Source organism: Perissodus microlepis, chromosome 15 (genome assembly GCF_051167445.1).
Source record: "Perissodus microlepis isolate ML-2025 ecotype Zambia chromosome 15, ASM5116744v1, whole genome shotgun sequence".
Lineage (NCBI taxonomy): Eukaryota > Metazoa > Chordata > Actinopteri > Cichliformes > Cichlidae > Perissodus > Perissodus microlepis.
In genome coordinates, this window is record NC_140475.1 from 29080824 (window position 1) to 29104091 (window position 23268).

At 39.6% G+C, this 23268-nt stretch overlaps 2 protein-coding genes across 2 annotated transcripts; both read left to right on the top strand.

Moving 5' to 3' along the window:
* The first annotated feature begins 622 nt into the window (after positions 1-622).
* ndufaf4 (NADH:ubiquinone oxidoreductase complex assembly factor 4) lies at positions 623-4835 on the top strand. Its single transcript, XM_084954126.1, has 3 exons — positions 623-848; positions 972-1066; positions 2429-4835. Exons 1-3 carry the CDS (start codon positions 713-715, stop codon positions 2729-2731), a joined length of 534 nt encoding a protein of 177 aa, XP_084810252.1. The 5' UTR covers positions 623-712; the 3' UTR covers positions 2732-4835.
* A 724-nt stretch (positions 4836-5559) lies between these two features.
* Positions 5560-17377, top strand: gpr63 (G protein-coupled receptor 63). Its single transcript, XM_084953252.1, has 2 exons — positions 5560-6066; positions 12336-17377. Exon 2 carries the CDS (start codon positions 12451-12453, stop codon positions 13681-13683), a length of 1233 nt encoding a protein of 410 aa, XP_084809378.1. The 5' UTR covers positions 5560-6066; positions 12336-12450; the 3' UTR covers positions 13684-17377.
* Positions 17378-23268: the final 5891 nt, after the last annotated feature.

Below are 23268 nucleotides of genomic sequence, written 5' to 3' on the forward strand. Positions count from 1 at the left end.
ACCCTTGGATCTCATGACCTCAATAAACACTGTCCTAGTGAGTTTATTGTTTTGAATTTTAATGAGTACAAAGTGAGATAAGTTTATCTTATTGGATAAAACAAAGTTTAGGACATATGATGTATGTTTTGTAACAAACAAACATACACATACACTTACTTTACTTACGCTGTGTCCTTTGTATTTAGATTTTCTCCTATTTATTTTTCTTTCTCTCTTCTTTCTTCTCTCTGTCACTCTCCTTTCTTCTGTTTTACACTGACTGTTAAACTGCACAAATAATAATGTGAACAATTCTTGTTTTTAATAATACAGTAACTCTTAAAAGGAGCCTATAAAGAGTTTATCACGTGGCAAAGCAAGTGTGTTTGACACAACAGTGCATTCAGATCACGATTCTTCTTGTTAAAACTGGCAGTCAGGTTTTTACAACAAAACAAAAAAAGATATGTTTTATTAAAAACACTCAATTAAATTATGAGACTAATTATTTATTTCTTAATTTATTGAGTTAACTAAGACCTGTATCCAGCATCCTTACGTTTGGCAATTGAAAAAAAGACACGGGGAACAATAAACTCATCCAACCACACGGTGTCGCTGCTGCTTCCTCTGCGCTTTTCACATTTCCGCCTGTAAAAAGAACCTTCTCGCTCGCCGTCGGCAGTTTGAATCAACTTTATTCATAGCGGGCTTTGACAATTTGTTAAACATGGGTGCACGGGTTACGCGTGTGTTCAGGAATTACAACTTGGAAAACCGAGTGCACCGAGAACTTTCCAAGGACAAGCCGCGAGCGGCGCCCCGGCACTCGGTCAAGCTTCCACCGACAGCCTCCAGCCCGCAGGGTAAGTGAGTGAGTGCTTGCTGGCTTGTGTAACAGTTAACCCGGGGTCACGGTAGGCTCACCGTTCATCCGTGTGTCCTCAGAAAGCTCGGGGACGATTCTCACGTCGGTTTGTGTTTTTCAGAAGTGGATTCGTTGAACCAGAAGAACGCGCCGCTGCTGGACCACCTCAGGTCCGTGTACGTGGAGTCCAGAGATCCAGCACCGGCTGCAGCAGAGGTCAGACTGACTCTGCCTGTTTGAATGGTGTTACATCAGCTCTGCTCAATCATTCATTGTTTGTCAGTGTTTTTGCTCTCAGTTGGGGTCATTCAGACGTTTAGAGGTCGAATCTTTGTAAAGTTGAGACATTCATGTATTCTGTGTTATGAAGAATAAAGAAAGACATTATTGATTAACACTGGCTGTTAAAAGGGAACTATCATTATCATCGCCAGCTACATATGTTTCATGCTTGGACTCTGCTAAGGTAGCTTTGCATGAACACAGTTCAAAAATAGTCTTTGTTCTGTTCAGCTGCTGTCTGGAAACGAGCTGCCTAATCTCCTGCTGCTCCTTTTAAGCCTGTTTTCTTCTAATTGGCTGGTCCTCGTAAACAATATGTCGAGCTTTTGTGCTCACAAGTAATTTTTTATTTTTTTATTTTTTTGAATTATCCATCCAAGTCTTGGTAATCAGGTGACAGAAATTTAAAAACCTAATCAACACTCATCAAACAAACCATGTTGATGGTAGTGAGCCACCAGTGATAAATCACCTGCAGCTCCCATGATTCTAGGCTTGGCTGTGTTGTAATGAATCTGTTTTATTTTCAGTTTTTAATTTTTAATTTGAAAAAGAAGAGTTGAATCCTCTGTAGCTCTGCCAGACCAATTTATACCGCCATGGCTGTCCATACCTGGATGATGGCAGGAGGACAGCTGTGACTGTGCTTCTATTTCTTAATCAGAATAGTCAAATATTCATGTGCATCCACATTACTTGAATTTCACCTTTTTATCTGTTCATAGCTGTTCATATCTCATCCATATGTGGTCCAGAGAACAAGACATTTCAAAGGGAACAACCGAATATGTAGATGCATGTTAGGCATGCACTAATCCAGTTTTGTCCAGTTATGTTCAAGTTCCAATAAGAGTGTTAAATTAATAAGCTTAATATTGCTGACGCTGAGACTAGAAGTCATTTTTTTCATATTTAAGATGGCATCAGACAGTACATATTCTTTCCTGACTCTGTAAAATAAAATCTAACTAATGCATGCATCTAAGAGTATAAATGATGGACTCAGTATCTGTTAGATTAATAATTTAAAAAATCTGTTAGCATTATTTGTTACATTTATGATTGCAAATGTAATTAGGTTACCTTTATGCCACAAATGATCATAAAGGTAAGGTGGATGTCCTTGCTGTGTTGCGATAGGGGACTTTTTGAACTTGGGAAATTAGCCAATCTGTCATTCACAACTTCAAACCTGACTATCCTGTGTGGGATTTGCATGTGCACTGGCCAAAAGTTTTTAAATGTTGATTTTTGTTATTCATAATAGTTATTCTTCACTGCTTGTTCTTCCCTCAGGTATCGAAGGACGTGATGGCGGGGAGAGAACAGCGACGACTTCTTAAGTTCAGTGTCCCAGCATCTCCGTTGGGCCTGGTGGAGCTCACAGATGTTCCCATTGGTAAACTGACCATTGCTGAGGCTCTGAAGGCTGTGGGCAGCCACCAGCATCAGCCTCAGACGTGGAGTCCCGAAAAGATCGCACAAGAGTATTCTCTGGACTTGAAAGAAACAAAAGCTCTTTTAGATTTCTTTGTCCCCTTCAAGGTTGAGATCATACCACCCAAGACTAAAAAGACCAAGCAGATAAAGGCTTCGTAGGACTAGAGTCTCTGACATCTCTGTGGAAAATGACAGCGTATTTAATTTATTTATGCTTTTCAGTGTTTGTCACTGCAAGAATGAGCTGATTGAAAGCTTGGACATTACATATTGCTGACATGGAGATGAGATCATAGGAAATTTCATGGGACATACTGCGAGATACAAAACACCCCTACAATAAACATGAGAATAATTCTAGATATTTAATCTTCTTTGCAATCCTATTGGTTTGTTTTATTTTCATCAGATAACTATCTAAAACTGGGTGATGTCATTATGCAGGTGGATACATCAAAAGGAGTCATTTAGCAGTTTGGAAAGTACATTTACTAGATTTTCTTCATAGAGTAACATTCAGATGGACAGGCTCATATTTGAGGTATATGAGAGTCAGGATGTGATTAGCCTAGTTTAGCATAAAGACAGTAAGCAAATGGAAAAGGCTAGCACAGTTAGCGCTGGGATTCCCATAACTTGCATAACTATAAGTCCCCTGGGCATCTCCGTCAGGAAACCTGATCCAAAGATACAATTAGCAGGAGGAACTTCTCTAATTAGCTACACTAGCATCTCTTCCTGTGACCTGGGGGGTGCACCAAAAACCCAGCTTGACGTAACCAAGCTTGCCTGACAAAAGCCTTGGCAAAACCAAGAACTTCAGGGATAAATGCTGTTTTGTGTGTGGTTATCAGCTTTCTTTGTTAATCCAGTTTTATGTTTTGTTTTGTTTTTGTCCTTGTGCCATCATCAGGCAGTATTGAAGTTCATGTGATTACAGTTTTACAGTTACCTGCTTCTGGTGCACAGCTGAACTTGTTAAGGTATATAGAACTCATCTCCTGGGTAGAAAACACATGTCACTTTTATAGAAAATTAGTAATTCTGTGACATTTTTTAACATCAATACTGAGCGTCATTGAAAACAGACGTTAGCCTTAACAGACCTCGTTAACAAAACTGGGTGTAGCCAACTGTGATGTTGCCAGTTGATAGTAAAGTCATGTTTTGAACCCTTGAATATTTTAGCAAACACCATCTTGATGTTGTCAAATACATATTGAGTGAGGGGTGGATTTGTATGTGAGTCAAACATGAACTAAAGTCTGTTCTTAGTAAAAAAGTAACCATAATTTATGAGGAAATAGGTCAAGGGAGCTAAAAAGTCTTTTTCTCATATTTTGCTAATCAGATACAGAATTTATTTTTGACTTCAGCTTCCATCTTTTATATACAGTCTGTGGAGGCATTGAACTAAATCGCATATCTAAACGCAGGTCAGTAGTAGATGAAAATACAAAAGATCATAGGTCAGGTTTTATTTTTCAACAATGCAGATCACATGATAAAACGGTGCAAATTTAGTGCTATTATTGTTTTAAGCTAATGGCTAACTCCACCTCTGTACCTCTGCATACAATTCACTATCTGTGGTAATAAATACATATTTCTATTTTAGACCACTTTAAGATTCTACTGTTTAACTTTTGAATTGGGTTCACATGAGGAGTCAAATGTAGCTCTAGTTTGTCCTGTTTCAGAGTTATTATCCAATAATGAAAGCTATAGCCTGGGAATTAAAGTGGAGTTCCTCTAATACTGTCACTTGTAGTAGTTAAAGACTTGTTTGCTGATACTGTGCTTGTATACAGGCTTGTATGATGAGAGTAATTCCTCTGTACAAACCACACACAAAAGAAAACAAACAGCAGCAGTCTGTTTCTAACTTGTTGAAATGTTCTTTTAAAGATGTCAGACAGTGTCGTGTCTAAAACGTAGCTGTTTATTACTATATATGAACTCACTGACATTTGTTCTGTTGACTTTTTTTTTGACTCCATCCACCCCATCCACCAGTGTCACAGATCTGGATTACTCAGCATTCCAGGTAAGACAGTGATGCTCGGAAATGTTGTTTTGCTGACAAAGGAGATGAGTGTTGTCTAACACGTGGGTCCAAAGTTCTATGGATGGGGCTGTTTTTAATGCATTTTAATGTAGAAGTCATGGAGCCACATCATGGAGTATCCTGTGGCATTTATACCATCTGCTGCATATATGCACAATTTTTCAAATAAAAGGAAAAAAAATCTTCAAATAATTGAATTTCTTGTTCCGTCCAGCCACACTGCACAATATCCTGAAAACACCGTGATTACTTTAGCGCTAATGTACTGTCTTTGTTATCTTTACCACCCACTGCATGCATCCGCACATGCCCCAAAAAGCACTTCCGCTAAAACAAGCCACGCCCCACTTGCACAGTCTATCCTTTCTATTGGACGGTGCTCGAAACGGGGAACCTCATTAGGAATATCCACTTTTGCCCATGACATTCTGTGTATGTCAGTTATCAAGGAACGTAAACCTTACCGGAAACTGTGTAGCCTTATCTTCAAAATAATGCAGATAATTGATTTATAAATCAAAAATGCAGAAACAACAATTTAGCCATACGCCATGAAATTTATTTTTGAGTTAAAGCTTAGCTATTCATTTTTCAACACAATCTTTTTTTTTTAAAAAAAAAACCCTATTCATACACATTTCATTTTTTAAAGATATGTGACAAAATTTGCAATTACAAATAAAGTGGGACTTTTACAAGAAAAACTTGTTTTTGAAAAATCCTCATCAGATGATTTTCAGCGCGAGGGAGCAAACTGTTTATACCATGCGGAAGGTTGAGGTGGGACAACTGCAACAGCATTTAAGAGCTTTTTAGGTATACTGTTTATAACATAAATCACATGAAAACAACCAAATCAACTTTACATCCACTCAAAAACACTATTTAAAAAAACACAACTAGTTCTTTATTTTGAAAGGCAATATAGGAAGTAGTGGGTGTCTGCGCCTTCCCGCAGGCAGCAGCTAGTGAGAGTAGTTTAGAACCGTATGAGGAAAATCTGGGCTCCGTACAGTAGACGCTCACATACAGTGACACTGGTACATTTGTCAGTGGAGGATGGGCCGTTCACACCTCACATATGGACGAAAGAAAACAAAGATTCGAGCAGGAAACCTTCCGTTTTCCCGCCGCGGATAAGCAGCTGTTGCTGGAAACAAAGCCGTTCTGACCAAACACGGATTTCACTTTTTTTTTTCTTCTGAGGCTTCATTTGTGGAGGTGGTGGCATCACCGGCCGTCGCGCTGTTGCCAAAATATATATTTTTAAAAGCTAAAACAGGGTTTTTCTCGGGTACATCAGCAGTTATGTGTCTTTCTCTACACCGACGACCATGAAGATTTTTGGAGGTGAGATGCTCCATTTTCCGGACTGAGCTTCTGTACTTGAGCAGCTCCTGAGCTCCAGCATGGGAGAATGAAGCAGGTAATAATATTAGCGAGTATACTTTAAACCCGACCAGCAGCGGTGTAATAATGACATTCATGTTTTGTGTTAAAACATGAATGTTCCGAACATGTTCCGAACACCCGCTGTTCTCGTCGCTTGCAGTAATATGAAGTGTCTGTTTATTTTCTCGGTCTCTGAGCTTGAGTGGATGGCTCCAAATCACCGAATCTTGTCGAAACAAGCGGTTTCATGCTCTGTGAAACAGCGGTCGGCGAGCTGCTTCGGCCTGGCATAAATAGCTGTGAGTTGGGGGTGGATGAAGGGAAGGCCTGGTCTGAATAAAGTACTAGGCACTAATATTCCATTAAGGTCGTTGTTCATCTGTCTTTGAGGGGTATCTACCAGTGCCAAGTACCAATCCAGTACCAGTGTTCAATAAGCTCCAGTCAGTGCGTGGAAGAGACTGGAAACCATCCAGGGAACATCAGCCTTCACTGAAACATTCTTTTTCTGAGTTTATAAAATAAATGTAGCAAGTAAATGCATACAGCAATCTAATTTTACAGTTTTTTTTTAAATTAATACATTTTATTTTACAAAAGGCTAACAGTGAAACAAATTAAAGTAGATATTCAGTGTAATTTCTGCTTGGTGTGAGGGTTGTATGGTTAAGCATAAAGTGGTTGAACCAGTTAGTAAAGTTGGAGCAACCCCCACCAACCCTGACTTGATAATCTGGCTGTAATGCACGAAAAAGCAGTAAAACTGTTAAACTTGCTGCAACATCTGACTTGTGAGGCAAATATAATGCAACAGTATACTGCTGTCATTTACAGTTGTACTTCTTCCACTCAGTCTGACAGTGAAATTATACTTTGTTAAAACTAGGTTATAGGTACAGCGTAGCCACAAACCCTTCTGAACCCCTTTGCTGTAACTGATGCTGTAGCCTAACATGCACTGCCCCCAAAATGTAACTACATGATGGATGATGCGGTCCGCAGCGGTTGTGATAGGCTGTTCAGTGGTGTTCATTTCTTCCATGTATATATTTTGCTACGTGTTCTGCGGCTGCTATTTTTCAAAATGTCTGGAAGAGAAAGGATTAACTCAATCAGTTGACAAGAGGCAGGTAAAACCTATTATTGTTAGGCCAGTATTATGGTCTCCAGTTATGGCAGATGGCCACCCCGGTTCTGCTGGAGGTTTCTTCCTGTTAAAAGGGAGTTTTTCCTTCCCACTGTCGCCAAAGTGCTTGCTCATAGGGGTTCATATGATTGTCATGTTCTTTTCTGTATGTATTATTGTAGGATCTAAAGCGCCCACCTTACAATATGAAGCACCTTGAGGCTATTGTTGTTGTGATTTGGCGCTGTATAAATAAAATTGAATTGAATTGAATATTACTGACTTCAGTTGTGGTCAGAAGTTTACATTCACTCATCATGTATTTTTGTATTTTTGGGGGGATTTCATGTAATCCTCACAGGTTAAAAAGTATACATACGGTGTCAAATATAATCTTTTAATAGATGGTGCAGTATGTTTTAACTTGACACGGTCTGTTGTTGATTAGCGATCATGATTGACTACTCTTTCGTAATTTCTCTGTGACAGCATTCATTGCAGTGACCCACACTCAGAATAATGGGAAAATCCAGTAAACTTAGTGAAGTTCTAAGGAGAATTGTGAATTTATACAAGTTGACAAGATTTCTTAGAGTCATTTCTAAATAACTGCAGATTTTGTGATTATCAGTTAAGACAATTGTGCTTAAGTACAAGTTATTCAGATGTGTCACCACTTTGCTAATGTTTTTAAGAAGACTCTAACTGTCAGCCTCAGATGACAGGAAATCTGTTTGGAATTCCAGGAATAATTCAGAAACTACCAAGGCTCAAGCCTGGAAACTGCTGGAACACCAGCATCACTGTGTACTGTGGAGCTTTCGATAGAAGGCTCTGCTCAAAATCAACAGTTTTACGTTTGACTGAAATTTGCAGAAGCTTATATAGACCAGCCAGATGCCTTCTGGAGAAAAGCTTTATGGTCATATGAGACAAAAGATTGAGCTAGTTAGTCAATAGCATGGTGGTGATAGCATCATGATCTAAGGCTGTTTTGCTCCTAGTGGTACTGATACATTGCACAAAGTGGATGGAATAACGAAGACAGAGGACTGCCTCTAAATTCTTCAACTTCACATAAAATCAGCAGCTAGAAGTTCCACATTTGGACATAATTCTTAATAGGAACATCATCCCATGTACACATCAAAACTGGTGTTGGAATTGATAAAACCTTTGGAATAGCTTTCCTAACACACCAACCCCAGACCTGTTAAAAATCTGTGGAATAGTTTTAAAAAACCCATGCCAATCAATTTAATTTAACGCTTAATATTCTGCCAAGAAAAGTGGTCAAATATCCATCCAGAATTATGTCAGACTTTTCTTTATGGCTACCAGAAGTGTCCAGTCAATTTGTAACATCCAAAGGGACATTCAACCAAATCTTATATCGTATATTTATACTTTTAGCGCCGTGTGGATGAAAGAAAATCCAAAACAAATGTGAATTTTCATTTTGTTTTCTTTAATAAGTCATTAAAGATGTATGCACAATGATTCCACCCTGGGAAAAGAACAGCTCAATAAAATAAGTGGATGCTAACGTCTAACTGAAACTGTATTGGCATAGGATTCATTTGACTTCTTGACCCCCAGCTTGCAGTAGGGCGGCTGAGTGTAAAGCGAATTGGCATCTCCAAATCTGAGACCATAGACCCACAAACTCTGTGTAGTGACAGCAAGATTGAGGTTGTGGATAGACGCAGTGTAAATAATCTTTCTTCACCCTTAAAGATAAGGTGAGGAGCGCGATTATTTGGGAAGAGCTTGAAGTAGAGCTGTTACTCTTCATCTACATCAAAAGGAGCCTGTTGACGTGGTTTGAACATTTGACAAGGATACCTCCCACACACCACCTATATAGGGTGTTTCATGTCCCACCAGAAGGACTACCTGGGGAAGATCCAAGACACACTAGAGAGATTATATCATTTGGCTGGCTTGGGAATGCTTTGAAGTCTCCCAGAATGAACTGAATGGAAGAAGCGGCTGGGTAGATGTAAATCTGTGCATCTTTGCTTAGACTTGCATCTGGATGGATGAACGAACCTCATTTTTATTTATATCAGATAAATGAACATTTTAAAAAGTAAAGAAGAGATTGGAACAACCTTCAACACCATTCAGCCTTGTTGCTGGTGTTCCAAATGCATTTTTTTAAGAAAACCAGAAACAATAAACGGCTGCTCTAGGTATAGTCAGGCAGTGCTTAAACGTGTAATTAAAATAACTACACATAGTAAACCATAGGGAAATGTGTTTTTTCACCGATATATCAGAATATCCCATTTTTTAGATCGCCAGAAATCGCTATTAGCATTGCTAACTAATGCTAAATAAACATGAGCAAAACCAACCAAATCTTTATTCTTCCAGAACATTTGAATGCAGACAATAAGGACACTCGGATATCTTAGATCCTCGGAAAACTAATGTATTAAATGGATCTGTGGTAACATTCCTTCCACTTGTGCTTTCACTACTGTGCAAGAGCTCTTTAAGTTAGAGTCACTGCTCTCCACAGTCTGTAGTTTTTATTTTAAAAGTAATATCTCATACGGCTACTTTAAAGTGCTCCCTGTAACCGTTTCACACCGTTGTGTACAATCTGCTGCAAAGTCTATGCTTAGTTACAAATAAGCAAAGGTAGATGGTATGGGAAATTAAAGCCATGAGTCATTTGAATGCAAGGCATGATATCACTGGGAAAAAATCAGTGTGAAATGTTCAAAGGTACCTAAAAACAAGGTTATACACGAGAGCCCTGGGTCGCAGGTTTCTGTCTACCCTCCTCTCTGTAGCTGCTTCATTTCAAGGACATCAGAGCAACATTTATAAGACTGCAGAGATTACCAACTGTTAGAGTACAGGCAGGAGGGAAGCATGACACAGGGAAGGGCAGGAGCTAACTGGCAAGCAGCAACTGAACTTTGAAATAATAGCAAGGGATTGTCCTCTACTTAATCCAGCACACGTTGCATTATCTCTAGATTAGAATTTTTAAGTAACTCTTCAAACATACACGGGTGGGTGATCGTATAACTCAGCAGCCTGTCCAAATAATGCTATGTGAGGGGAAACACTGGTATTTCTCTCACAGAAACACCAGTGTTTAACAGTCTATTTAAAATAAACACGGTATCTGAACTGGCTATTATTGCGTTAAAACTGGCACCTCCCAGTAACATCACGAGCACCATTGTGAGCTCACTGGGCAGCTTCCCAACAATTCTTTTTCCCTCTGAGCGATTCAAGGTTACAAGATGTGTGAAAAGCTGTAAGCATATTCTCATTACATAATTGCAGTGCCTCTGCAGTTATTTAAATTTCCCTGTCGTTCAGAACACCAAGTACCTGATCATTCATTTCCTATGCAGGATCACTTGACTGCTGGGACACTGGAGTGGCTCTTTTAACATCGTAGGTCATTGCACCCAAAAGCAGCGAACACTACCCTACCTGTTGAGGCCGACATGCTGCAGTCTACCTCACTGAATGCAGAGTTAATGAAGTGGGAACTGGGCCAAGAAGACTAAACCGGCTGCTCCTTGCTCTTCTTGTGGAAATTGTGGCAGACAATAAGCTTGTCATCAGCATATGAACAAAGCAAACTCTGCCCGATTTCACTGCCGTTTATTTTCGCATTGTAGGTTTTTGTCTCCTCCGGCGTGCTGAAGAGATGGCGCTATCTGTCAAATGACTGCATATCCTAGTATCACAGCAGCACAGCTAAAGTACAGATCCCTCTAACAGGCTTAAATGCAGTGTTGTCACAGTAATTGCTCATAATTACACTGGTTTGATATTTATTTATTTTTTTACACCCACACAGGACTAAAATACTAAAAAGCTTAATTTGTGTGGAAAGTTATCCTATTAACAAATGGACTCTCTGGTGCTGCCCATTTATTATATCTGCAATTTGCTGCCTATTGTAATAATACCAGCTGGCCTGCCTGCAATGCCTCCAGTGTTTATACTAGTGATAAGGGTTTTTATTGCAGTATTTGCCTTGTGTCCGGTTGAGCACTAGCTTTCTGTCACTCTCAGGGGTAAAAAAAATTGGAATAGGATTTCTTATCACAGCTTAGCCAAACACACCAGACAATGTGTTTCTTTTTGGAGATAGATTTGTCTTTCTGTATTCCACTTTTAAATGTGGCTTAATTCTGTATACTGGAAAATAAACTTTATGCTATTTATTTCAAAGATGTAATTAGTTTAATAGGTACATGGTTGGGGGCAAGATACAATCAGACACACTTAACAAAATGATGAAAAAGAAAACAGTTGCTCATTGAATTTTATTTTTGTCTAGTAAACTTTGACATTTTAGTTTCAGTTTTGTAAAAAGGTCTTTGTGAGAAATTCATCCTCTGTTTTGTAAAGATTTCCGTCATGGTGTTCGTCTGTTGTTCTAAAACAGTAAGTCTCTGTGTTTTTGATTGCTTAAAAAAACTGAAATGAGTCATATTTTACTCAGGCACCAATCTTTTGGCAGAAACATCCTATTTTATTACCCCAATTTACAGTATCATGAAATCTTTCGGGACTCTGTGTTCTTGGAGCTTTGTTCAAATTTTACATATTATTTCAAAATACTTTTGGATTTTTCAGCTTGTTCAAACTATGTGGGAGCACTTGCCATTAATTTTTTACAGCCAAATTTTGTCCACTTCCTTAAACTTGTAAAAGTGTGTAACTCATACACACTTATGCCCACGAGTCCTGCTCAACTTTTTAATTATTTGTTACTGGAAATCAATGCATTTGTCCACCCCACGCCTCAGTTGATTGTAGTTTTAAAGATCCAGTCGTGAAGGATCACTATTGTACCAAACATGGCAACCTTGTTTCTGTTTCAGCGTCCTTTCTGACACATCATACATTGACGGAAGTGTTGTTAAGTGTGTTTTTAAATAGAAAATGAATAGGCGTCTCGTGCTAAGACAGAATAGTTATATCCTGTAGCTGTATGGTGTAATATGCAAATAGGAAAATTGGTATTCTCTAAACCATTGACCCTCTGCATCGGTCAAGTTGTGTTTAGTCTGGTAGTGACAACTCAAATTGTTATCCTTAAACACGGAAATCTGCTCTCCACAAACTGATTGTAAGCTAGACCCTACAATAATACATAATGGAATTCTAACATATTTTTATTTTTGTCTTAGGGTCTTGCTACCATGAAGATGGTGCCGTATGGCCTTGGGGAGATGATATCCGCATGTCTGCCATCAGATTTTATGTGAACTCTCCTGCAATGATGCCTGCTCACCCTGGAGAAGCATGGTTCTCTCCACTACTGTTCCCCTCCTGGATACAGGGGACATTAACAGCCGTTTCTGCTGCGTCGTTACGAGGTTGCTGAACCTTTCTGAGAGGCTACCAATGGAAGACCTCTCTGTGGCAAACATTTCCCTGGGCTCCGGGTCTCCCTCGGAGCCGGTCACCCCAACGGCAAATGCTCTGGAAATCCAGCAAGGCATTGGCCTACCTCTGCAGATCTTCTTCTGCTTTGTCATGGCAGCCATCCTTTTAGTGGCGCTGTCAGGAAACATAGTGGTGTGCCTGATGGTGTACCAGAGATCTGCCATGCGTTCAGCCATCAACATTCTGCTGGCTAGTCTGGCATTTGCGGACATGATGCTGGCCATCTTGAACATGCCCTTTGCTCTGGTTACTGTGGTGACCACCAACTGGATTTTTGGAGATGTTTTCTGTCGCGTTTCCGCCATGCTCTTTTGGTTTTTTGTTATGGAAGGAGCAGCTGTACTGCTTATAATAAGCATTGATCGTTTTCTTATTATTGTCCAGAAGCAAGATAAGCTGAGCCCACAGAGAGCCAAGCTGCTCATAGTGGTCACATGGGGACTCTCATTCATTTTCACTTTCCCTCTAGCTGTTGGCTCACCTCCCTTACAGATCCCACCCAGAGCTCCTCAGTGTATATTTGGCTACAGCAGTGATCCTGGTTACCACGCCTATGTGTTGATATTAACGCTAGTTTTTTTCTTCTTGCCTTTCACAGTCATGCTATACACATTCATGGGCATCCTCAACACCATCCGCCACAATGCCATTCGCATCCGTAGCCACACAGACAGCGTCTGTCTGAGCCAGGCCAGCAAACTGGGCCTCCTCAGCCTTCAGAAGCCCTTCAAGATGAACATAGACATGAGCTTCAAGACCCGTGCCTTCACCACCATCCTCATCCTCTTCTCCGTGTTTACAGCGTGCTGGGCACCCTTCACTGCCTTCAGCTTGGTAACTACCTTCAGTGACAGGTTCTACCGCAAAGACAGCTTTTTTCAAATCAGCACATGGGTCTTGTGGTTGTGCTACCTCAAGTCAGCCCTCAACCCTCTTATTTACTACTGGCGGATCAAGAAGTTCCGGGACGCCTGCCTCGATCTGATGCCCAAATATTTCAAGTTTCTTCCTCAGCTGCCAGGCAACACAAAGAGGCGCATACAGCCGAGCGCTGTGTATATATGTGGAGAGCATCGCTCTGTGGTATAAGGCATAACTCCTCTCTGAAACACTGTTAAAATGCATCTTTTCTCACTAGGGTTTTCTCATGGTTTACTTCTCTTAGCAGGCTATAAGACTGAGGTTAGCACTGCATTAAAAATATAAGGGGGCTGAGGTGGAATGGGTTATTGCTACAGAAGCCAGACTGAAGATCCAATCCGGGAGGTACACGGTGAGTCCAACATGCCAGAGATTTAAAGGTTGTCAGGTGAGAAATCGCAAAATTTCCAATATAAGACCTGACTGTCAGTACTGAAACTGTACTTTATAAGTTTTATTTTTAAAACATCAAATGTGAATGTGAGGATTCTTCATCAACAAAGATTTGGTTGAGCTTTAGTTTCCACAAGAAGTAGCAAAGGTCAGTCATGAACAGACAGAATGGCATTTGCATTTAGTGGTTAGAAGTTACGCATGTTGGGCAGGAAATTCAGAGTGAGGTGATCCTTTTGAAAGGCAAAAAGGTCATTTGTGCACCATGGCTTAAGTCAGGGGTGTCCAACTCCAGGCCTCAAGGGCTGGTGTCCTGCAGGTTTTAGATGTGTCCTTGATCCAACACAGCTGATTTAAATGGCTAAATTACCTCCTCAGCATGTCTTGAAGATATCCAGAGGCCTGGTAATTAACTAATCATTTGATTCGGGTGTGTTGGCCCAGGCTGATATCTAAAACCTGCAGGACACCGGCCCTCAAGGCCTGGAGTTGGACGCCCCTGGCTTAAGTAAACATAAATAGCCATTCAGGATGACCTCTTGTGGCAACAGTTAGTAGACATACCTTTAGAATCATCGCTGGCTTCACCAGGCAGCTTGCTTTGTGCATATGCATATACTTAAGGATTGTTGTGGTAGTTTTTCTGGTTAATGTAGTCTAGTATTAAACACAATGCTACTTAATGGGCTTCTTTGTCATTCCTGAGACTCAAACCACTTAAAAACAAAAAACAAGAAAAAAGAGACTTGATGTAAGGATCAAATCAAAGATTGATCAACAGTGAACCCACAATTCATTCCATCTGTTTGCTTTTACATTAGAAAAGAAAGAAATTTCATCTAAAAGCAAATAATAAATACCTGGGGGGCTTTTAACTAAACTGGGTAGAGTTCAGGGATTATTGGGTGATCTAAGCTCAGGACCTGTCATTTGACGTGCTGTCTATATGATGGCGACCGTGGAACAGGAGGTTGGGAAGTGCATCTGTAACCGGAAGGTCGCCGGTTCGATCCCCGGGTTCTCTGTCCTGGTCGTTGTGTCCTTGGGCAAGACACTTCACCTGCCGCCTACTGGTATTGGCCAGAGGGGCCGATGGCGCAATATGGCAGCCTCGCTTCTGTCAGTCTGCCCCAGGGCAGCTGTGGCTACAACTGTAGCTTGCCTCCACCAGTGAGTGAATGAATAGTGGCATTGTAAAGCGCTTTGGATGCCTTGAAAAGCACTATATAAACCCAATCCATTATTATTAAAATTGTTTTATTTGTTTGCACTTTAGGATATGCTCAAAATATTTGATGACAAATTTGTGGTCCAAAGATTAAAAATTTTACAAGACTCAGTAGATTCAATATCAGCTTCTGATACTTGATAGTTCAAGTATCAGTAGTAGTTGGTGGAATATAACAGGCTCGACTGAGAGCCTGTACCCAACAACCCAGAACAAACATTTTAAATAAGCACGATTCTGTTGCTGATAGTCAAGAATGACCTACCGGTGTGCGTGCAGTCTACCTGCTCAGTCTGTCCAGTGTGTTGGGATATGATGTTCTATTGTTGGCAAATGTTGGGTTGGATCAACTGGATGTGTTTGCAGTATCAGCCTCAAACCCCCACAGTGGTTCAATGCAGTGTTAATGTCAGTCTGACTTTAAATGGTCAGGGAGTGTATGAAGGTTCTCAGAAAGTTGTGAGGCTTCCAACAGGTCGATGGCAACTGGACTACCATACCAAACCCTACAATTTGACCTATACAACAGCCAGTAGGTAATGGGAATCTTTAGGTTCTGTGTTGTTCATCTTTATATACAATATATACATCTTTATATTCAAATCTATATCTGCTGTATCTGCCAAATTTGAATCTTGAGCACATCTTTTGAAACACACTGGAAGTCCATTTGGCATTTGAGCCTGTAGAGCAGGGGTGTCAAACTCCAGTCCTCGAGGGCCAGTATCTTGCTTGTTTTTGAGGTATCCCTGCCCTACCTGCTGCTGATTACCTGGATCGGGTATGCTTTGCCAATAAGAAGCTACGCACGATCTGATATCCTCGTGTTGGTGGTGTTCCCACATCATCATACTAAATGTTGTTCCAGGTTCAACATTGCAAGTGACCAATCACATTGTTGTGACGTCATACTTTTGCGACTTTGGAAAAAAACGCCTTAAAAAAAATCTACTTAACTTGCGAGAAACCGCCTCTGTCCCCCAATCCAGCAATTTGAATTTGTTGCATTTCAGGATACTGTTCTTTAATAAACGGTAAGCATTATACATATTGTCCTTGCAACATTCGAATTTCATAAATGAATGAATGGCTTGGCTTGCAAAAGTATGACGTCACAACAATGTGATTGCTCACTTGCAATGTTGAACCTGGAACAACATTTATTATGATGATGTGGGAACAACACCGACACGAGGATATCAGATCATCCAAGAAGGCACAAGGGCAGGTTAGTTGGAAAACAAGCAGGACAGCGGCCCTCAAGGCCTGGAGTTCGACACCTGTGAGTCTCGACTATTCAGGAAATTCAGGAAATAACAAGTGAAATGCAAAAAGTTTTGTTTTGTCAAAAATAATAAGATAAGAGACCAAAAAAAAGGTACATTTGTTTTTGACAAGTGGCTGCATATTACAGGTGAAGACACTGATCTCCACCTGCAGCAGCTTCAGAGTCTAAGCTAGTTCTAGGCCAGCTCAGGCAGTTTACAGCTGGGATTTCACCTCACTTTTTAGTGCCAAAGTTCTTTTTTTTTTTTTTTTTTTTTTTTGGTCTTTTTTGCGCTTAAAATCAGCCTACATTTGGCAAAAATATCACCTGAAATCAAGAAGTAATATCATATAAACCTAGCCGTACTTCAGAGACCAGCTCATCCAAAACCGCAGCATTAGATAAACCTGCTCAAAAGCCATCACTGCTGCATTTACTGAGCCCACAATCACCCATTCCTCCAAAGGTGAGACAGTGTCATTCAGGTTTTTTAAAATTAATTATTTTTTCTTTTAAAGACATTATCTTAAGTGAAGAAGTTGTCTGAAGGAAACCATAAAAATACACGAAAAGGCTTTATAACTCCTGAAATGCACTGATTGGCACATGTTGTGCAAGAGAAAAGATTTTTTTTTTTTTTGTATATTTTGTGTTATTTTGAGAAGATAATCTGGGCTTGGCCTGACCTTACATGTTTTGTTGCCACTGGAGTTGCAGGTAGAAGACAGTGTGTTTAGCTGTATAGAATTTGTTTTACCAGGCATGTACATTAACAGCTAAGTGGAATCTGTTTGTGGTCAGAAAATGGCCATGACACATTTGAACGTGTGTATTTGTATTTAAATGTCTTGATTGCGCCTAATAATTAGTCCATTTGCCAGTCAGAATGCTGCTATATCTGGTGAAAATGTGCAATTTCAGTGTACTGTACTGTTGAATGTAATAAAGAAATAGACATTTCTTACCTTGGTAAACTGTCTTAAGTGGAGTTTTAATTTAAAGCGTAGTTTTGGACCCATGATGGTAGAGTGGCAGGATGTAGCCAACAAGCTTCTTTGCCACAGAGGTGAGAAACCAGGGACCCAACATATAAGACTGCAGTCCCTCTAATTGCCACTTGAGGCTAGCTTGCATGTTAAAATGTCTTCCACCTCTCACCCCAACCGGTTGCGGCAGATGGCCGCCCCTCCATTAGCCTGGTTCTGCTGCAGGTTTCTTTCTGCTTAAAGGGAGTTTTTCCTTCCCACTGTCGCCAAAGTGCTCATAGGGGGTCACATGATTGTTGGGTTTTTCTCTGTATGTGTTATTGTAGGGTCTACCATACAATATAAAGCACCTTGTTTACAGCCTCATAAAATAACTGAATATGGTTTTGGTCTCTATAACCAATTCACCTTTCAGGATAACTTTATGTGGAGTAATGTATCACATAGCCTACTCTGTGACCTGACGCGCACCTCCCTAGAAATGTAATTACACGTCATCTCTGTGCAGCTTACACACACACGAGTGTGTGGCTGCTGATACCGTTTGATACTGAAAATGCATCTGTATTATTAATTAATTTATTCATCTTTCTCTTTCGAACGCTGTATGTTTGAGGTATCACATATGGGAACCATGTGTTTATGTGACGGTGCCTGTTTGCAAACTCTGCCTTCATTACCCTCCTTCCGATGCGTCATCCGTGTCTTCTCTTTCCACCCAGGGACTCCACTTCCTGTCATCATCTCCACTGAGTGCTTATTCATCCAGTACTCCTCATATATTCCTCATATGTGGCCCATTTAGATAAAAGTATGCATCATTTTCTCAGTAACGTTTTCTGATATACCAAGTCCTACATCATGGTCAAATTCACCAACAGCAACATCTCTTTCCTGAAATGGTGTCCTTGTTGCTGTGTGTGTCAGCTCTGTGCATAATTCATGCATTGATGAGATATAGTCTACTCCTTTTCACCAGGTTCACGTCTGAACCAGGAACTCTGCTTTAGTGACTGTTCAGTTCATTGAGTTTGACTCTTCAATATATTCTTGTTTACCTTGTATAATTACTCAGAAAGCTAACTGAGTAACTACCACCCCCATATGCCCTTTGCAAAAATGACATCACAATCTACTTTTAATAACTGTGAAGAGCATCTTCATTAGCAACTATCACAAGGTTAAAACGGCAAATGTGATCACTTCTGTCAAGTGTTTTAACTTTATTTTTCCTGCTACCGCTACATGTGTAATATCAATCTTTTTCCGTGAGAATCATCAACATGAAGTTTAATCCTACCTTGAATTTGGGCAAAACCCTAACCCCAAAACTGGACCAGTGAGTGAAATAATAAATATGAAAGAAACATCAAAAGAAGAAAAGTCGGCACGAGACACATGCCAGTCTCCTGGCTGTTAAACCTGTAGCTATTGCCACCACCGCTCTAAACTCCAGATGTGGAAGTTGTAGCCCTGGGACTGGCTACAGAGAAGACCTGACAGACAGCCCCAGGATGAGAATGTGTTGGTTGACTGCTCTACGCCTGATGCTTTCATCCTGAAACTGAAGCATAGTGGTGGTAGCATCAGGCTGTTTGGGTTCTCTGCAGGGTGAATGACTGTAACTAAGGGAGTTCATATACAATACAGTGAAGAGTGCTAAAAGTGAAAGATTTTCAAAGGTTGTTATGATGTTGTGGAAAGTCATCCTTTGGTGTGTGTGTGTGTGTATGTATGTGTGTGTGTGTGTGTGTGTGTGTGTGTGTGTATCCTGTGACTGTAAAATGAAAATAAATGACACCTGCTGTCTGATAACGTCCCATATCACAGTGAGTATGAACTACATATGGATATTAGTAATCTGAATTTTTTTCAGAACAGTCCGCCTTTAATGTCAGCCCAAAGTACATATCAAAGACAAATGTATCTGTGCAGACTGTGAGACATGAAAGCCAGGCAAATGAGATCCTGGCTGCTTGTAGCATCATGCAGAGAACACCAACCATCCACAAAAAGGTCAGCAGGTTGTTTTTCTTAGATTGCTGACTGACCATTTCTCTAGTGACCTCATTGACCTGCTACGGATGGATGAGGCACAGATAGACCGAACACTAAGACGAATTTGATACCCACCACACTCTAGATTACAAAGGATGCTGTTCTTAATCATCTTCCTCCCAGGGATTCATTATGCAGGCTGCTGTGAGTAATGAGTGTATCCAGAGCTTTGAAGCTCACTTTAATCATAGCACTGAAGACTATTACTAAGCAACAGGAACCTGCAGATGTCTCATGAGGAGGCATGGTGACAGCGGATGGATGTAGACGGGGATGTTCACCTAAGCAGATGAGGAGAAGTCAAGGGGCCACTTGTGAATATCCTTCTGTGTGTACTGCTCTGGCATTATTTCAGCTGAGTGTCACTCTGTTGACAAACTAAACAGACTCCAGTTAAGTTGTGTGTTTTTTTTGCATTGAGGCAACTGTCATTGTGATTTGGCACTTTATAAATAAAATTGAATAAATTGTTTGTTAATCATTAAATAAAATCCTATTTCCAAACAAAGGGGAATGCCAGAGTGCAGTCTTCTGCTTATTTCCATCTGGCAACCTCAAGAACTGTGACTGTAAAGAATAAAGCTGCAGTTCCTCTAAAATACACATGAGGCATATTAAGTCCTCAGGGACTCGCAGGTTCATTGAAACAGCATTAAAAAGCATCTCTATGGTATCTATAGATGATATGCATATATATCAGGAAAACAAGCTGTGAATAATGATAAAATTGTAATGTTTTTTTCTAGAGAAAATGGCTCAAATTGACACAAATTGAATATAATTTGACAAATATGCAATGCTATTAAATTCGAGTTTTACATAGCAAATGCATATTTAAAAACTGTTGCAATTAAAAAAATGAAAATTATCAGTAATTCCGTAGATATCAGTAAACATCGGCTGTGCTTGCAGTGCAACATCAACCACAGCTAGGCTAGCTTTCAAATCTGCAAAGATGTGGGAAGAAAACAGACTGTAGATGGAGAGGCCATTGTGGAGTCTAGATACTATTAAGGGAGCAGTGTGGAACTTTCAACACTTTGGAAGAGTACCCAAAGACTTTTATCAAGCAGCTAGCTCCATAAGAAAAATTTAGGGAAGGAAAATGGACAATTTATAAGATAAGCAATGCGGATGCAAGAACATGCTGAAACTGTTATGTTATGTTTTCTTGACATATGTTTATATGCCATGGTGCACTTCAACAGTACAATACAAGATTTTTTTTAAATTACATGGAAAAACCCATATTACAATTACTATAATCAAAAATTAGGATTTTGTTGTAATTATAAAGTCTGTTACTAGTTGTACAACAAGATTTTGACTTTCTTAAATGGCTGGTATTTAATCATATTAAATATTAGAAAAATCACATCAAGTTGTTTTTACACATGTACTTGTGCTACCTAACTTTTCATTTAGCATAAAGAATCTGTAAAAATGTATGAAATCTCAGGTGAATTAAAGTTACAAAACTATATTTTAATTATGGAGAAATTCTGTATTTTTATGTGATGTATTCTATTATTTTACAGCATTTATCTGGTAGCACAGCTACTAGGTTATTGTATATTAATAGTTATTGTTATTATTTTTTTTTACACATTTCGTTCTTTCTTTTGTTTCTTTTTCTTTTTTTCTAAAACTGTGTCAGCAACTTGCTAATCAAATTTGCAGGCGTTAGCTCTCATGATACTATCTTTTCAGGGGTCAAAGTGCATATAATGAGGCATTAAAATGTGGTCCAAAAACAGCTGGAATGACTGATGTTCAATTTTTTATATACAGTCTATGATTTTTTTTTTTTTTAACAATCACAAGTTTATTAATAGTTGAAATGTTGCATTTCTTCATTTTGTGTGATTACATAAAGGCTATTGATTGAATTGGAAAGTGAATTTGAAAGTGACCTTTCTCACAGCCAATGTAAATACTTTAACATAAGGTAAAGCTGCTAATGGCTGTTGCTCACATCCACTAGTGTCCTATGAATCCTATTGGGAAAACGCCCTGAGATTATCTTCTGGGAATCCTTTGCATGCTATATCCTCTTTGAAACACTGACACTAAATTAAAAATTCAGCGTTGGAAGGCTCAAGTCCTTCTCTTGTTGCCCTTGGTGACAGTCATGCAGCATCCAAATCATCCTGCAAGGGCAGAGCTGAAAGTTTATAAAAATAAAAGCCTGAACCGCTTAAGCAGTGATCTGTCAGCTCATGAATCAATATGTTCACTGAGACTGGTTGGTTAGATATTAGGAATGCTTGTGCATTGCTTTAGCAAACAGTTGTTGCTATGCACTGTCAGAGCTGCCTAGTGTTATAATCATCAGCACACGATGTACAAAGGTGTATTTGAGAGAGGCTTTTAGGGCTTTATGTAAACAACAACATTGATTTTATTGACAAGATAAACATGGATTACATGGACACTACGAGCAATTTACCCTGTGAAACTGTGTGGGACTAACTGCTGTCATTTGAGGCAGTCCCACTGGGGCCAAATGTGATTAAAATTGATGCATTATGTTATTTTAATAAATATTGAATCTTGCATTTACACGAATCACCTCCATGAATCACTGTCTTATTGTGGAGAAGTTATGTTGTTTAGGTTTTTGCCCATGACAGGATCTCCCAAAGCAAAGTTGTCCTAGTTGATGGGCCAGATTAACTGCAACTGGGAAGACCCGTATCATAGAACTACTGATGCCATCTTGCCAAGATTGGGGTTACTGGGGCAAGGCTCCAGAGAGGAGCGGATTTTTTAATTCAGTTCTTTTTCAGTTCAATGTAATCTTATTTATATAGCACCAAAGTGTCATACAGCTCATATGTAAGGAATGTGGCAGGAGATATGCTAAATATAATGCCAAGTATGAAGTGTGAGCAACTTTCATTCATTCACATTCTCAACCAATTATCCAACTAGGGTTGCAGGAGTGGCTTGACTTGGCTTCGCTATGAAGCGCCTTGAGGCAGTTGTTAATGTGATTTGGTGCTATATAGATAAAACTAAAAAAAAAAATTGAATTGAATTAACCTCTTTTCACTTCCAATGAGTTTATACACAACTCTTACTATTAATCTCTGGCTCTCTTCCACAGTTTGTATTTTGTCTTGTTCCTAACTAACTAACTTGTTTCTAACTGTTAAAGGGGAGTTTTTCCCTCCCATTGTCACTGACTCTTTGCTCATAGGTGTTCGCCTGATGGTTGGGGGTTTCTCTCTATTATTATTTTGTCTTTACCTTCCAATATAAAATGTTGTTTTGATTTTGTGCTATATATTGAATTGAATTGTTTGGCTCATATCAGTCTTCATTAAAGCTCACCTTTTCTTAGTATCTGTGGTGACTGAATTTTAACAGTTATATGCAGCCACTAATTGTTAATGGGATCCATTCATTGTCTATTTGGTCATTTAGTAACATTTGTTTACATTAAAAGTATAGTAAGGAAAGCATGAAATGGAAAAGCTGTCTTTCCCTACAATGAAACATAAACACCTGATTATTTTTCTATTTAATTGGCTAATTAAGCATGGATACACAATCCATCCACCTATTAAGCCATCTTAGAAAGGGGTTGGATAGCGTGGGATTCTCTTATTTTAGAATGAAATTCCTCACTTGACATCTCTCCCTTGCCAAGCCCAGAGGCCTCCTTTCTCAGAAGATGTGTTTCCATGGCAATGTGGAGCATGTGCTTGTGTGTATGATGAGCTCACACATCCATGTCCTGCTCAGCAAACTCTTCTTCTGGCAAAACGGTGTGTCTGCCTCCACAAACTACAGATGGTGCAGCCACATGCCAGGCT